The 15,768-nt window shown below is 41.8% G+C and overlaps 1 protein-coding gene across 1 annotated transcript in view; it reads right to left on the reverse strand.

Moving 5' to 3' along the window:
• Nucleotides 1-12,276: 12,276 nt before the first annotated feature.
• Nucleotides 12,277-15,768, reverse strand: part of THEMIS (thymocyte selection associated) — a 75,401-nt gene continuing 71,909 nt past the window's right edge. Inside the window, exon 6 of the mRNA XM_074923941.1 lies at nucleotides 12,277-12,437. Coding sequence (XP_074780042.1) covers nucleotides 12,277-12,437 — 161 coding nt within the window. The remainder of the gene's footprint in view (nucleotides 12,438-15,768) is intronic.

The raw sequence follows: 15,768 nt of genomic DNA on the forward strand, positions 1-15,768 counted from the left end.
ACACTTTGTCTTAATCCACTATGCCAACTAGTCAGGCAAAGTCTTTAGAAACTGGCTAGCAATTGCATTTTGGAGATTAATGCATGTATTAAAGTTTAGAGAAAACATGGGATAGTGGATTCTTAGAAGCAGGGCAGATCCAGATATCTTGAAACAGAAAAGATACATCCTAGTAAGAAAATATATTGGCATCAGAGGTAAGCAGAGAAAAACATATCAAGAGAAGGCAGTATAGGTATGGTGGGATGTCTCTGGAGAAGGATGGGCAAGCACCAGAGGAATCTGATGACAGCAGAGGAAAAGCTTTGCCCAGCAAGGAGGACTCACAGAGCAGAAGGGATTTTCTTACTCAGCATTAGTCTGGGGTTTTCAGCCCTGTTCTCATGCCATTTACATGTGTAATCTCTTTGCTGAGCACTGCTTGGTACTAAGAAGGGCCAGTTTCTGTCTGATAGAGGTGCTGTTAGAAGAAAGCATTAACAGAACTGGCTGCAGCTGTGAAAAGCCAGGAAGTTAAACTTCTCTAAGTGCTTGCAAATAGCGAGTCTAAGGGGATTGAAACAAACAACATTTAGGAGGGAAGGTTAGGAATGGATGCATAATAAAAAAAGAACTTGAGAGAATAAAAATCTACCAGGAAAGAATCTGACCTTCTTCAGAGTTTGGGCAGTACTGCTGAACCCTGTTCCACAGCTCTGCAGGGTTGATGGAGAACCACCACCACCTTCTCCTGGGTCTACTCTACTCACGCTCGTGGTTATCCAGGCTCGTTTTAGTCAGGTCAGCTCCTTATTTCTGAGAGATGTGCAGTTCTCTGTGCCTTTCCTACAGGAGTAGGATTTCTGAGGAATGGTTAGAAGTGAGGTTCTTGTCCTTGTCTACATGTTTGCAACTGTAAGCACAGCTACTGCAAAATGGGCCTGTGTTTTACCCCATATATTCTCCTAATAGACATATGTATGATCTGACCTCTTCAGCAATCTCCCTTTTTTGTTCCATAAGGGGAATGGCATCCTTCCTTTTCTCGGTCTTCACAGAGCTATAAACAGGTATCAGCAGTCACTGCTTTAGCTTTCTTAGGTATCAATACATAGAGCTTACAGGGCCTACATTCAAAAAGTTATTAGCCAACATGCTCTTTTTTTTTTTAAGCAGGAATTGGATTCTTGGGTTTCACCTTCTCTGTGATCCCTAATCTGTGTAGAATTTTTTGGGCTCTCTTAATTTCCAGTCTATGCTCTCTAACGCATAATAAAGTGCTTTTTCTGGTGGGAAAAAGGACTGTCCTCGACACCTACCAGGTGTGGAGGGAGAACAAAGATGTTCTTGCTCTGGGCACCCTTTAGCCTGGCAGCTAGGAGGTTCTGCTGGAAAGCAGAAGATGTAAGTTTGGATCCCCCCGGGCAGAACACAAAAATGAACCTAGCATAAGTACTTTAACTGTTGGTGCATGACATTAAAAAAGACCCACACTTCCCAAAAGCAAACTGGTCAGTTACGTTTTCAGAGAAGGGCATGTTGCCTTCTCTCCTTGGCAGGGTGTTGTGAGCCATGGACCTCCAGTTCTTACTACTGAAGGTGGTAAGATTCAAAATGATACACTCTTTTTAGAGTATTCCCCTCACGCTAACATCAGTGACTCCAGGAGGAGCACATTATCTTTTTCTGATTCTATGTTGAGCCTTCATATACATAGTGCAAAGAGCTGGCACCTGAAAAAGGTCTGAAATTTATTTCAGTTTAATGTTTGAAGAAAAATCGCAGCTTGATACCACCTGTTTCACTGCCATTTCATTTTTTGCCATGATGCTGGACAGCAGAGCACTTGTTGGGCTCTATTCTATTTAAGTTTGAAGTGCTTACAGCCTACATCCACAGAGGCGTTCAGGCTCCTAACACCCAATAGGATGTTGTTTTTGATAAGCTTTAAGAATTTAAATATGCTTGGAGATCTGAACCTAAACTGATTTTGGATCTTATCTTCTGTACTACAAATGAGACAAAATGGGCCATGAGGCATCTTAAGTTGCATGGCGTGAAGTGCAGCACTGCCCCAGGCAGGGGCTGGTAAGGATCCCTAGGCGAGACCAGGGGCTTCAGACATGCCAGACTGCACCAGCTGGAAAGGACTGCTCTAGCTGGGAAGCACAGTTATCTAGAAAAATAATTTTAAAAAAAAAAATTTTTAATTGATTCATGGATAACCAAACTCTCCAGGACAGAAAATGCAGTAGAATAAAATCCTTAAAGTCTCCCACTTCCTTCTGCAAACCATTTGTAACTGTGGGAAAGAGTTGCATGAACTGTGGGTATGTTTGCAGGAAAGGACTGCGGCAGGTATGGTGCGACAGATAGCAGCAGTATAAACCAGCTTTGCGGACTGCAGAAAAGCGTCACTTTAGAAAGAAAGGCTGTTTCTGCCTCTCCTTTTGTGCGATGATGTTAAGCTCCAAAACGTTAAGTGATCACTAAGCAGAACAGGCAGCTGGAATAAGGTGGAAAAAGAAGTCTTTGCTGACAATATATCTACATTGCCCCATGAGGCAACCCCCTGAGCCCCACTCAGACCCTTCCTCTGCACTGTGAGGACCAGGGGAATTACGGAGGAGCCTGTGTGTTTGCAAGAAAGAAGGATCATAACTTCTGAGGCTGCCCTAGGAAGAGCTACTGCTTTCCAAGGCTGGCCTGAGCTGCCAATGCTGCACCCAGAGCCTCAGGGACAACATCACCAGAGCATGGGGACTAGGGACTTGTACATACAGGCATCTCTAAAACTCGTGGCAGGTTCAGGCCCTCAAGACATCATGTAGCTGTTTCCACGTACTCCCAAATCGTAACACACATGAGGAATTTCAAGTTACAGGAGAATGTAAAAAGGGCTCGACTGAGCTTTCCACCCCAGTACTCCCTCTCTGGAAGTGTCTGGCAGCAGTGGGCTGGGTCAAGAGCAGCAGTAGCAAGGCAAAGGCAGGGTAATCCTTCCTTCTGACCAGCCTGCCAGCTGCTGGCAGGCTGCACTTATATCAGACCCACACAGTTTATCTGTCCCAGAGAAAGAGTCATAAAAGGCTATTCTAGAAAACACAAAAACCCAAGAAAAGAGACAGAGGAAGCTCATCAAAGAGATGTATTGTTGCAAAGCACAATAACACTCTCAGCACACAGGCACATTAAAAAAAGGAGGGAAGAAAAATTAAAAAAGCCCCAGCAACAACCTGCCACGAACACGTGAAGAAGAATCAAGAAAAACCTTTTTCTTTGTAGACTATCAGTTTTAATATGGTGTCAAGGAGTTGAAAGTTGATATGATACAGGCACATCAAAGTGAAAAATATGTTAGGAAAACACTTGGGCAGTCTTAGGAGAGGTAGGAAAAGTATCATATGCATTAACTGAAGAGATAGAAGGAATAAACATCAAGCTGTGTGACACGGTCAACACACTGGAGGGAAGGGATGCCATCCAGAAGGACCTTGACAGGCTTCAGAGATGGGCCCATGCAAACCTCATCAAGTTCAACAAGGCCAACTGCACAAGGGTCAGTAAATACAGGTACAAATATAGGCTGTGCAATGAGTGGACTGAGCAGCCCTGCGGAGAAGGACTTAGGAATATTAGTGGATGGAAAACTAACTACGAGCCAGCAATGTGTGCTCTCAGCCCAGAAAGCCAACTGTGTCCTGGGCTGCATCCGGAGAGGTGTGGCCAGCAGGGCAAGGGAGGTGATTCCCCCCCCCTAGTCTGCTCTTGTGAGACCCACCTGGAGTCCTGTGTCCAGCTCAGGGGCCCCCAACATAAGAAGGACATGGACTTGCTCGACTGGGTCCAGAGGAGGCCACAAAGATGATCAGGGGCTGGAGCACCTCCCTTATGAGGACAGGCTGAGAGAGTTGGGGTTGTTCAGCCTGGAGAAGAGAAGGCTCCAGGGAGACCTTATAGTGGCCTTCCAGTACCTAAAGGGGGCTACAGGAAAGGTGAGGAGGGACTCTTCATCAGGGAGTGTAGGGATAGGATGAGGGGTAATGGTTTTAAACTGAAAGAGGGTAGATTTAGATTCGATATAAGGAACAAATTGTTTGCTGTGAGGGTGGTGAGACACTGGCACAGGTTGCCCAGAGAAGCTGCCCCCTCCCTGGCAGTGTTCCAGGCCAGGTTGTTTGGGGCTTTGAGCAGCCTGGGGCTAGTGGAAGGTGTCCCTGCCCCTGGCAGGGGGGGGTGGAACTAGATGATCTTTAAGGTCCCTTCCAACCCAAACCATTCTATGATTCTATCATTTTTACTGGAAAGAGAGTGGTACATAAGCATTTGTTTGACATGTTATATTTAAACAGAAGAGCTTTTGGCATTTAAAGAAGAGTGGAAGGAGAAGATACTTCTTATCTTCCCAGGCACAAAGACTGGATATATAAAAATGTGCATGTTCATCATCCAAACAGAAAATGCCATCTCATAAGGGCTTATGCATACATGGAATGCTGCAGAAGCAGCTGCTCCTGAGCAAGTCTTCAGTGAGAACACACTGAAAATACTTCTTAGCATTAAAAGAGATAAGCCTTTAAGCTAACAAGTCTGTACAAAAGCTTATGCCAATCTTTTGCAAAGCAAATATCTTATTATTTAAATACACTTGTATTCTCTTCAGGCATAGCAATTGTGGTCCATGTTCAGCTGAAAATGGCTCTCCCCTCTTGAATGTAGTCTTCTTGAGCATTAATGTCTGGGCATAATAACCAGGTCCCTGAAGGACTGTGATGACATTACAGTTTTGTCAGACATGTATTAGCAAACAATATGGAATCACTGGGGTCATCTGTACAGCATAAGGGAATCACAATACTTACTAAGTCTTAAACATCGAACCTGAGCCTCTTACTAGGACCTTACTTCATGCTTCCTCCCTCCCCTCCTCTTTCCCCAGCAAGACTGGATGTCCTTTCCTCACAGCACAGCACCATGGCTTCTCTTCCATGCCAAGAACTGAATGCAAATGCCACTGTCCCTCTGTGTAATGTAAACTGAACAGACAGACTAGTTCTCATTTCTGTGATAAGATATGATGTTGGCTCATGTGCCCGAGGAAAGGTTATTGGAGACATCTCTGCTACAAGGCTCATAAAATCTGCCATCTTCACTCAGATGAATAAAACTCATTGAACTCAATGAGGTTGAATATACAAGACAAGATTGTTGCACGTGACAAGAGTAGCAGAGACTCCTTATGTGACGGGATCTATGCAAAGAAGAGAAATTACTTCTTTGGAAGTATTTTAAATGGGAGAAGTTGCAAAAAGGGCTGGCAAGTCTGGGTTTTGTTCACAAGCTACATCCCATTTACTTTTATAGAATGGCTGAAAGAAGCTTAGTTTTGTTGGGAAAGTAACTGCATCCCATCCTGTTCACATCCATCTTAACACCTAGAGCAACTGAATGCCTTACTCTAGGCTATCTCAGCCTCTCCTTGTATGTCAGATGCTTCAAGTCCTCAGTTATCTTCATGGCCCTTTGTTGTACTCACTCCAGTATGTCCATGGCCTTCTTGTACTAACAAGCCCAAAATGGGACACATTAGTCCAGATGTGGCCTTGCCAGTGCTGAGCAGACAGGAATAGTCACCTCTCTCGACCTGCTGGCACTGCTCCGCCAATGCATCTCAGCAGGCTGTTGGCTTTCCTCTCCTTTCTAGCTGCAGAAGTCAGGCTTCTGGTACTTTAGTGAAGGAAAATTGTGGTAGTAAGATATATCTTTCAGACATACAGCAGAGGACAACACCATATTCAACAGAAAAAGAAAAAAAGTAGTCAGTAAAATACACAACAAATTCATTTTATTCAAATACCAGACTACATCTGCTGACATAACGAACAGGGCTGTTTGGAGCTGCTACAAAGATAAATACAGTTTTTTGTGAAAAATACCCATAAGTGATGTGTCAGCCAGTTACAAGTTTTGTACACACCTGCAAGCCTCCATATTAACTAGTGATATGCAAAACGCCGTACGCTACATATGCATGGAATCAAAGAACTCTGAGCAATATCCTTAATACTTAAATCATAACTGATCTTAATGAGGATGAACGTTTATCTTGAATAAATTAATATGAGACAATATTGAGAAATGCTAAATTAATTTGCATTAGTGAAAATCATTCAGTAGAATTGTAATAGGCAAGTCTGAAGATACTTTACTGTCTGATTGAAAAGACTTTTATTTTAAAGTATATTAAGGCATTTTTGTGAGCATTCACTTGTTAATGCCTCAGTAGGACTAAAAATATGTTATGTCTAGGCTTTCTAAACATGTTCCCTTTCTCCACCATGCTGCCTGGGATTTCTGGATATGCCATTCTGATCATCCTGCTGCTGAGTCTGGAAACTCTTGGCACATCAACTGTATATTTGCAGATCAGTTCTCAATAGCTTTCCCTGAGAATCGAATCATTGCCAGAGGGATAGGCACTTGCCCCAGATCTGACACTTTGTAAGTACACGGCACTTGCTGTGCATGTTCTGCCCAGTTCTTACTCTTTCATGCCACAAATGATGGGCATCAGACTCGCTCTGCCAGAACATGAAGACTAGGTCCAGTGCCACCCAAAGATGTTAAGCACACTCTACCTGTGCAGCTCGTGTGATGGCACACAGCAATCCCAGACAGGAATATGGCAGCTCTAATACCAGCACTAATCACATGCTCACTGCCAAGCCCACTGAGATGCTTATCTCTGTAAGAAGAGGCTCTCCCTGACACTGCGCTGCACACACAGGGCATGGTCAGGGCACAAAAGGAGGTCCCTCCTTCGGGGCCAAGGAAGTCTTATATTCTTTCAGATACCATGTAACTATTTGGTGCTTTTTTTTTCTTTTCCAGAAGTATAAAGTAAAAGAAAATCCTTCAAAGCAAACACTTGTTTTGTTTGAAAAACAATAAGAGATTGTTCTGCTCTTCCCATGCTCTCTCTCCATTGGAGTAGTGTTGGCCATTGACGTGTGATGCAGAGAGGCACCTGGAGCTGCCTCTTCCCCCAGATGCTTGTGTGGAAATACGAGGTACCACACACAATGTGCAGATGAAGCTCTTCAGCATTGCTTTTCCCAGACCTGCTAAAGAGGGCAGCTTTTTTTTCAGTTGGGAGGCCTGTCAGAAACACTACTCTTTCAGCTCCAGCTTCTGTCTTTCCAGCAAATTGCTGAACATAATAGCAAAGTATATAGCTCTAGTGTGATTCTAGTCAACTTCATCTGTGCAAGGGATTATGGAGATGGCAACGCTATCTAATGTAGGCAATCCCAGTCCTTCTGAGTAGCACTTCCCTCTGGGAGGAGTAGCATTGCTTTCCAGGATGAATTACTTGTTGTGTAACAGTACTACTTGCGCAATAAAGCATTGCTCATCATCTGAAAGAGTGGCAGAATCTGGCCATTTCCAATTTTGAGCCTTAACTTGAAGCATATGAGACTGGCTAAAAACATGGATACTCACCTTAGACAACCCTTCATGCCCCTTTCTAACCCTTTCCTTCTCTGAAAAACAAAGGAAAAGAGCCATGCAGCTGTTTCAGTAAGGGATGTTCCTTTTGCATATGCCCTACAGTGGTTCAGAAAATCAGCTGGAATTTCAGGTGCAATAAGAATGAAGGATTGGACTTGGCATCATTATCTGAATTCATGAATAAATATGTACAGAAAAACTTTGTCCCTTCAAAGGGTCATGAGACATTAGCTGGTTTGACTTCTTATACAAGACAAGTAAGCAGTTTAGTTTCTCAGGGGATCCTTATAGTTAAATTACAGCCTCATATGCTCTTCAAGAGACAAGAAGGACACATTCATGAGCAGCTTTTTCTTAGTTGCAGTCGATCTTAATGTGTGAAGGACACAGCTTCCTATTTGTTTCAGTTAATTTCAGAGTTATTTTGCTTCAGATGTCTCTGAAAACAAACAAAACAAAATGACAGGGTGAATCAGGAAGCCTTCACATTTGGATTTAAAAATTACACAGAGTGCAGGTGAATGAGCTCTTGAGTCAAATTAATGGCTGCAAGTTAGTGCTCGTCTGTGCCATAAAATGGTTTGTCAGTACAATTATACCAGCAATCCCCAGACTACAGCAAAAATAAAGATAATATATGACTCTGACGCACCTATGCCAGCAACTTTGCCTAAGTGTGTGAAACTCATACCAGTAAATTTTTCTTTTTCTAGTACAGCTTGTGCAGTTTAGGGAAATGTTTGACCTATATGGGGTGGAAGAGCTCATTCAGTCAGTGTAAACTGTGACTCCAGCAAAAAGTTTTCCTGACATTTCTCCAGTGTGACAATGCTCATGATGCCTGTGTCATGCCACTGGTCTGGCAGTCATGGGAGACAAGTTACCCCTATCTTGGAGAGAGGCTTCCAATGGGTGTGTCCTGGGGCTGGGGTAACAGACCTGCAGTTCTGGAGGGAAGTTAATTAATAATTTAATTAATATTTAATAGCAATATATTGGTGCACTGAGACTTCACCACTGAGCTCTGTTCCCTGTTCTGCCACAATACAAAAACATATGTTTTAATCTGCCCTCTAAGGGAACAGCAAAACCTGTGCATGGAGGAAGAATATCTAGATAGCCTGGTAGTCCTCCCTGCTCTTAGGATCTTTGAACCTACAGCTGCCTTGAGACAGGCTGACTGAAGACCTGCCAGTGTCAAAGCCAGGAACTGAATTGCAGCTCTTGGAGCAGCACACTATTTGCTCCTCTTGACTCTTCTTTCTGTAATCACTACTGATTGCACCCTGGGAAAGAAGCTTCAGTTTGGACATTAAGGAAAAGTGAAAACACCAGGCAGTAGAAAAACTACCTAACAATGAAAATTAGAGAAGCAGGTGATGTCCCCAAATCTGCTTTGAAAACTACCTAAGAGGAGAGCAACTTTCAAAAGTAATGAGAACGTACAACTCCAGTCATGGATTTGGGTTCCTCACTCCAATATCCCCAAGGCTACAAAGTGTGCCTCAGCCTTTCAGCCAGAGACAAAGGGAGCTACAAAAGAACCAGCTAGCTTAGAGGGTCAGTGGTATGAAAGCTCCAGAGAAATATCGTAGAAAAACAGTACAAAAGAATTAATGGAGATGTGGTGGGGTCAGAAAGGTTGGTTTTCATTTGTAGCACTGTCGCTAGCTTTCAGTTATGCAGGAACCTACATCTCAGCACAACCAAGGTAAAAAAAATAGTCTACCTCAATCCTTTTCATACAATTACTTTAAAAAAAAAAAAAAATCAGTACAAACTGAAAATAAAGTATATTACTTTGTCCAAACAAAACCACCTCATGTGTTGAGTTCATGAGAAGAAAAAAACAAAACTGTGTAGTTTTTTCATTCCCTACTTTTCTACTTTTCCTTTTTGGCTCTTATTTAGTAAGTACTCAGGCTCAGTCAGCTGAGACCATTCATTTTCTATCACTTGTGTGAAGTTCAAGTCCAGAAAGCAACATCCTGAAGCAACCTGACATCAATACATGTTTTCAGCTTCTTAGGTGGCTGGACCGTGTTGTTTCTGTCCTTTTCCAGCCCCAAGGTTACAAGCAGCTATCAGTATTGTGGCTGCTTTCTCTGGTTTTGCTGTTGTTTGTTGTTGCTGCTTTTGCATGCCTCCATCTCATTTTTGTTTGCGGGGACATGGGATGAGACATTATAGCAGCACCAGAGCTATTGCAGTTCATTACAATGAACCCTCTCTCTCCCTATTTTTCTCACATCCAAGAAAAACCACTGTTAACTTCTTTAATGCCTTCTAAAAGACTCTCAAACTGAGGGCTTTCCTCATTAAAAAAAAATCCCCCCCAAACCAACTCATGGCAGTAAAAGGAAAGAAACTCACATTGTTAAAAAGAAAGCCACACATTTTAAATGCTTTCAGGGTTTTTTCCTATTTTCTCTTGAATCTTTAATGAAAGGTTAAAATATGTTAATAGTGGTTGTTGCTATAGCAAGCTCAGGCATCTGTAGTCAAGTCCCTTGTTTAATTGCTTATTGTTCTGGAGTGATGAGGTCATGTTAACATCATTGACCCTCTGGGCACATTTATTCTATCAAAATTAACATAGCAATGACTTGAGGCAAAACCCTGTTCTTTCTCCTTCCTTTTTAGAGTGAGGACTAGCTCTTACTAGTGTCATCCTGGCATGCTTTTCTCCTGATCGTGGATAGATTTTCTTGGGGACACTGGTGAAACACTGCAAGTAATACATACTGATTTTCTCAAAGTACACCAGACTGTAGAGGTTTACTTCTGTACTCCATTAAAACATTTTTCCCTCCCTCTATGTAAAAGTAACTCGGATCAATAGATTTAATTTTGATAGATCATATATACCAAATAATTAAAAGTAGATATTCATAAATAGCATAAATGTCCTGAGGAAGAGAGGGACTGTGGGTGGGAAATGTTGACTGGTGAATTCTTGAAGTAGAACAAACTTGACCTGATATTAGGCATTTGGCATAGTTACAAGAGACAACACAGTTTTGTGCATTATTTGCCTGTAAGTAAGCCTAAAACAGCTAGTTTGATTATTTTTAACCAGCTGCATAGCATACATACTCAAAAGCTGGTTTTTTTAAGCTACATCAACGATTTTACCTGGCTAGATATTTTATAAGGTTTTTGTCTACATCAAAGGTTAATTTCACATGCTCACATCAAATCCATATTTCTCAAAATGTTCAAGAGTGTGCTCATGGAAGCCTAATAGAAATTTTAAGTGCTAGATAAAAGCCATAATGGAGGATTTCTGATGGTCGGGGGGAAACCAGCAGGATGGAGGAGCTAAATGCTCCTTGGCTAGCTAATGATTGCAGAGGGTGGATACTTCTGTCATCCACTGAAGATGATAATTTAAGGGATTGCTTCATAATTCAAGACAGACAGTGATCTCCCTCAAGGCAGCAAAGGTCCGTCCTCTCATGTTTTGCTAGAGCTCTCAAAGAAGACAACTAATAAAGTGAAACCTTGCCTCTATTGATAAGGAGTTTAAAGGGCAGGTGTATAAAGACTTAAAGGAGCTGACACCACAACAGTAAGTAGTATAATTACAGGCTAATCCTCTAGGCTGGCATTACTTCTTGAAACTGTGCTTTTTCCTTATGCCTACAGTCAAAAGGACTATTGTAGTCCAAGGAGAGTTTTATTCTCTTTTCTGACTTCTTCATGCAATACAGCAAGACCCCATCCTCAGCAACATGTGGACTGAGGAAGTAATGCATTATGTGAAACACCCTACTTTCTTTTTCATGTTTCAGTCTTTCCTGTAATTTTGGAGTTTCTGTGACTGTGAACAGAGATACTATGTACTGCCGTGGATGTCATGTTTCTGAGAGGTTTGAGCACTTCAGGGAAAAAAGAAAAAAAAGTCTTATTTCCTATTCAATGTGCTGCTTAACTCAAATAGAATAGAAAAGTTGCATACCATTTAAAAATAAATACAAAGTACATTTTGAATAAAATACCACTTCATAATAAAATCATTTTTAAGATCTCTGAAACACAACATTTCAAGTTTTGCTGTGTTTACGGGAGTTTCTTTTAACAAGAGAAGCAATTCAGCCTAATCAAGTGAAGTTCATAGAAGGTTCAGCTATGAGTGAAAAGAGCTGAGACTACACAGTTTCACTCAGATTTAGAAAACAGTCTAATCTGTATTTAGCTGGAAATGATGCTTGGAGCTTTTTAGAAAAGGCCCTCTTCACTAGCACTTCAAGTCTCTGCAGTCTGCCAGAACAGAAGCTTGAGGATTTAGTGAAAACACAGATAATTCCTGAAAGCTTTTTAAGAGACAAACCTTAGTCATGCACAACAAGGCATCCACTTTTAAAGAGAGGAAAAGGACTGCATTTAGACTCCTATTATTTGTTACAGCAAACTGGCACAAATCAGAAAAATTAGACAAACTTTCAGATACAAAACATTTTTCTGGGTTTTCTTTGTGTTTTTGTAAGGATGACTGTTGGTCTAATTAAGGTTTTGCCTCTATCTGTAAACCTGGTCTTGCCTGTGCACCTCTTTCACCAGAACAACAGTAGGTACCACTTCAACAAAGGTGACATCTCTAAGAGTATCAGGGTGTTACAGACAGCAGCTCAGAGGTGCTCTTCCTGTATTGTTCACAGGGCAACAGCAGCAGCTCCCCGGGGGAAACTCTTCCTCATTCTGAAGAGTGAAGGTTACTGCCCAGTCTGAATAAAACCACTCTGCCTGCACTTGTTTGCATCCATAAGTGATCATAGGTCACACTCACCTTCTTCCTTCAGAGAGCGCATGCTTATTTTTAACAGTGGTGTCTTGAAATATTTTTCTTATGTTTTCAATTATGTTTTCATCAACATAGTCGTAGTTGTGCTCTTCTTCCTCTTCCTTTTCTGCCTCACACTTTCCAAATGCCCTATTTGTTAGACCTGATAATTAACAAAAAAATAACTGTAAGGAAATGGAAGATGCTGCTTTGGTCCTGAAAAAATGTACAATTCATACAGACAATCACAAAAGCAAAAAACAAAGCAAGCAATGTTGTCCTCACTTTTTTCCTTTTCACAGGGATCTTACATTACGTGCTTAAGTTCCTGAACAACATCTGTGGCAGATCAAGAATAAAAGCCATCTGAGCATTTCATAGGAGAGTCTTCACTCCTAAGAATTCCTATTTCAGGTTTTGCATAATACTCATACCTTAGAGTCTAGGTGCAAACAGGATAATCTGTTGCACGCTCCCTTCTAGCTGTCCACAAATAACTCTAAGGTTTATTACAAAGGTTAAAATGTATGATCACTTACAGCATAAAAGCAGGCAAATTGCCTGACAGTCTCAAGAGAAGAGCAGTCCACTTGCCAAGCGCAGCATGTACCTACTATCCCTATTGCAGATGTGCTCTCATGCTGTTGTGTTTCATTGCCTGAAGAGATGAGCCTCTGCAGCTAGGAAACTATGGTGTTAGTTTGGGATTTCCTAGCCCCAACACTTCCCCCCCCCCCTCTTCCTTCAAATTCAGAGGCAAAATAAACAGAGATGCAGGCTTGAAAGGGGCTTGAGGTTAAAATACAAAGTTTTGAAGTACATTTCTTTACATCTACCTAGATCAGTCTGAGGCAATGCTGAGGACAAACCTTCCAAAAAGAGGTGGCTTTTTCCCACAAGGGCAGAGACCTTGCAGGAGGCCTCTTTGCAGCTCCAGCACTGGAGCAGACTCTGTTCTGAATCTTGGCACAGCAACAGCTTCACATTACAGCTCACACTGATGAGTTACAGGCAGCTGCCAGAAAGGCACCAGGGTCTCCTCCCCTACCTGGTTGGTCTTACTGCTTCCGTAGGGCTAGAGTTAGCTCCACAAGGCACATGGGGCCACTAGTCACTTGGATCAGCCACTGAGTGTTCCACATCCCCCCTCCAGAGTCACCACATCCCTTGGTCCATATCATGGTGGGGAAAGAGCCAGGCAGCAGTAGGACCAGCCAGGGTTAAGGCAGCAGCACAGAAATTCCCCTGCCAACAACAGCTTGCCCTTGGAGCTTATCAGGAAGCCTCACATTTAATAGAGCTGCAAGGATACTGTGTTTCTAAAGCAGAAAATTTCACCTGAAATGGCAAAACAGTGTGAAACACTGCTTTTGGTACAGCTGTTCCTGGTTGTTTAATTTGCTATGACATAATCTCAAACAATCTCCAAATGTGCACAAGGCCTCATAGCCTATCTGACCTCCCAGCAAGGCCGTGATTATCAAACAGGTCCTACTTTATGGGACTGAGCTTTCCGAACAAGAATTCTCCCAGGCTTACTCTTGTAACCACCGTCTGCCCCTTCACCACAAAAATAGCTGTATAATTCTCTTGGTGGTCTCCAAACCCCACTTGTGTTCCTCCTGAGACTCTCCACAGCTGAGGTACATCTATCTGAAGAACTGGGTAGAACTTATTTCTTTCTGAAGCTGTGATCCTCTTCTTTATAGATTTTTTTAAGGCCAGAAATAATCATTAGGTTAATCAAGCAGCTGTCTGGCCACCCCAGCACAGACTTTATTCTAGACCAATTTACCTACAAGTCCCCCCGCTTCTTTTTAGAAATGAGTAAATTAGCAAAGTATTTCCAGATTTAGGCATCAAAAGGAAAAAAAAAAAAAAAAACAAACCAACAAAACCAACAACAAACGCAAACTTATGATGAGAAATATAATAAAGATCTCACTCACACATGTGGCCACTATCTTGTTAATAAGCATTTCCAGGTTTGTAGTTCATTTGCAAGTTGGCTGTGTTTGATCAGTAAAAGTAAACTAATGAATAAAACAGGCATGAAAGAATAAGCTAATCCTTGTGATTCAGCAAGGGAAATATCGTTTGTGCACTTAGACTTGCTAATACGGATATAAAGTACAGATTGCTCATGGATGGCATAGCTAGACTTTCTTCTTTCCCAAACACACACCAGCAAAATTATAAGCTTCCAAGCAAGACAGCTCAAGGAGAAAGGAAATGAATATCATCAGGCCAGACTAAATCACAGCTGTCCCCAGTCCCAAACCTGTATAGGATGTCTTCTGAAATGTATAAATTTACACTTCAATAAAGCATTAAGCAATGAATGGGACAAGCTGAACAATCCCAAGGGGCTTCTGAACAGTGAGATCAATGCAACTTGCTTCCCTGTTTGAAAAAAAATCTATTAGCCTCAACACTGAATTACTGAATCAGATATGCTACCTCAGCCTGCTAAGAAAACAAGGCTTGTGTCATCGTGCTGTCTATCCATCCATCTGTCAATCTCTTCAGTACTTTTTAATTTTTTTGCCAATTTCAGTCAAATTTGAAAAGGGGGCAGAAGTCTCAACGTGGTTACAAAAGCAAGAGTTGAATTAGTTTCTCAATTGAAAGAAAAGCATGCAGAACACAGCTGTTATACACTCCATTTGGCAGCAGACAGCAGGATAAATCAGCGTGTGCATATTGGTTGGCCACTCAACACACACATAGCTCCAGACTTGCTCTTTTTCATTTGATAGGAGTGCCATAAGGAGAGTTTTGGTTATTATCAGGGAAGAAGGAGAAGAGCAGTAGAGGACAATGGACCTGAATACTTATGAAACAAAATTTCATTAATTCTGCTCTTCCTGGAACAATTTGTATAATTACATTTGCCTTTACAGTGGAAGGGTAGTGCTCTGCAGACTTAAAATTTCCATTTATCTCACTTGTATCCTTGAGTGAGTAGGATATTTTCCCCCTCAGAATATACTTGTGGTTTTTTCACAAATTTCAAGGTCAAAAATGGTTGCCATAACTTGCCATTCTTCCCTCCTTCAGAATGTAGGCAACAGAAGTAACCCAACCCAACAGGACCCTTGCTTGCATGAAACCAGTTCTAGAAACCCCAAATCATGCACATAAAAGGCTGCACACATAAATGCACCTGGCCATGACCACAACGCAGTTTTATAGCTGTGGTGGATATCTCAGTTCAGGATTTATGTTGCATAAATTAACATTTAACCACATAATAACATTTACGTTTAGTTATGCCTAACTTGAAAACAATACTTTTGAATTATTGTGTGAAATAATATTGTGAACTAAATGCAGTAGCACCACATCTTTATTTCTGCACTTCACACAAGTAAAAACGCACAGAACTGAAGACATATGCATAAGCCAAAGTGTTTTGCATTTTATTTGCTGTGGGCCTGGTTCTGATGCTCCTCGGTGCTAATGAGAACTAATTCCTTAGGGAGTGCTACTGA

This window comes from Athene noctua, chromosome 1, assembly GCF_965140245.1.
Source record: "Athene noctua chromosome 1, bAthNoc1.hap1.1, whole genome shotgun sequence".
Lineage (NCBI taxonomy): Eukaryota > Metazoa > Chordata > Aves > Strigiformes > Strigidae > Athene > Athene noctua.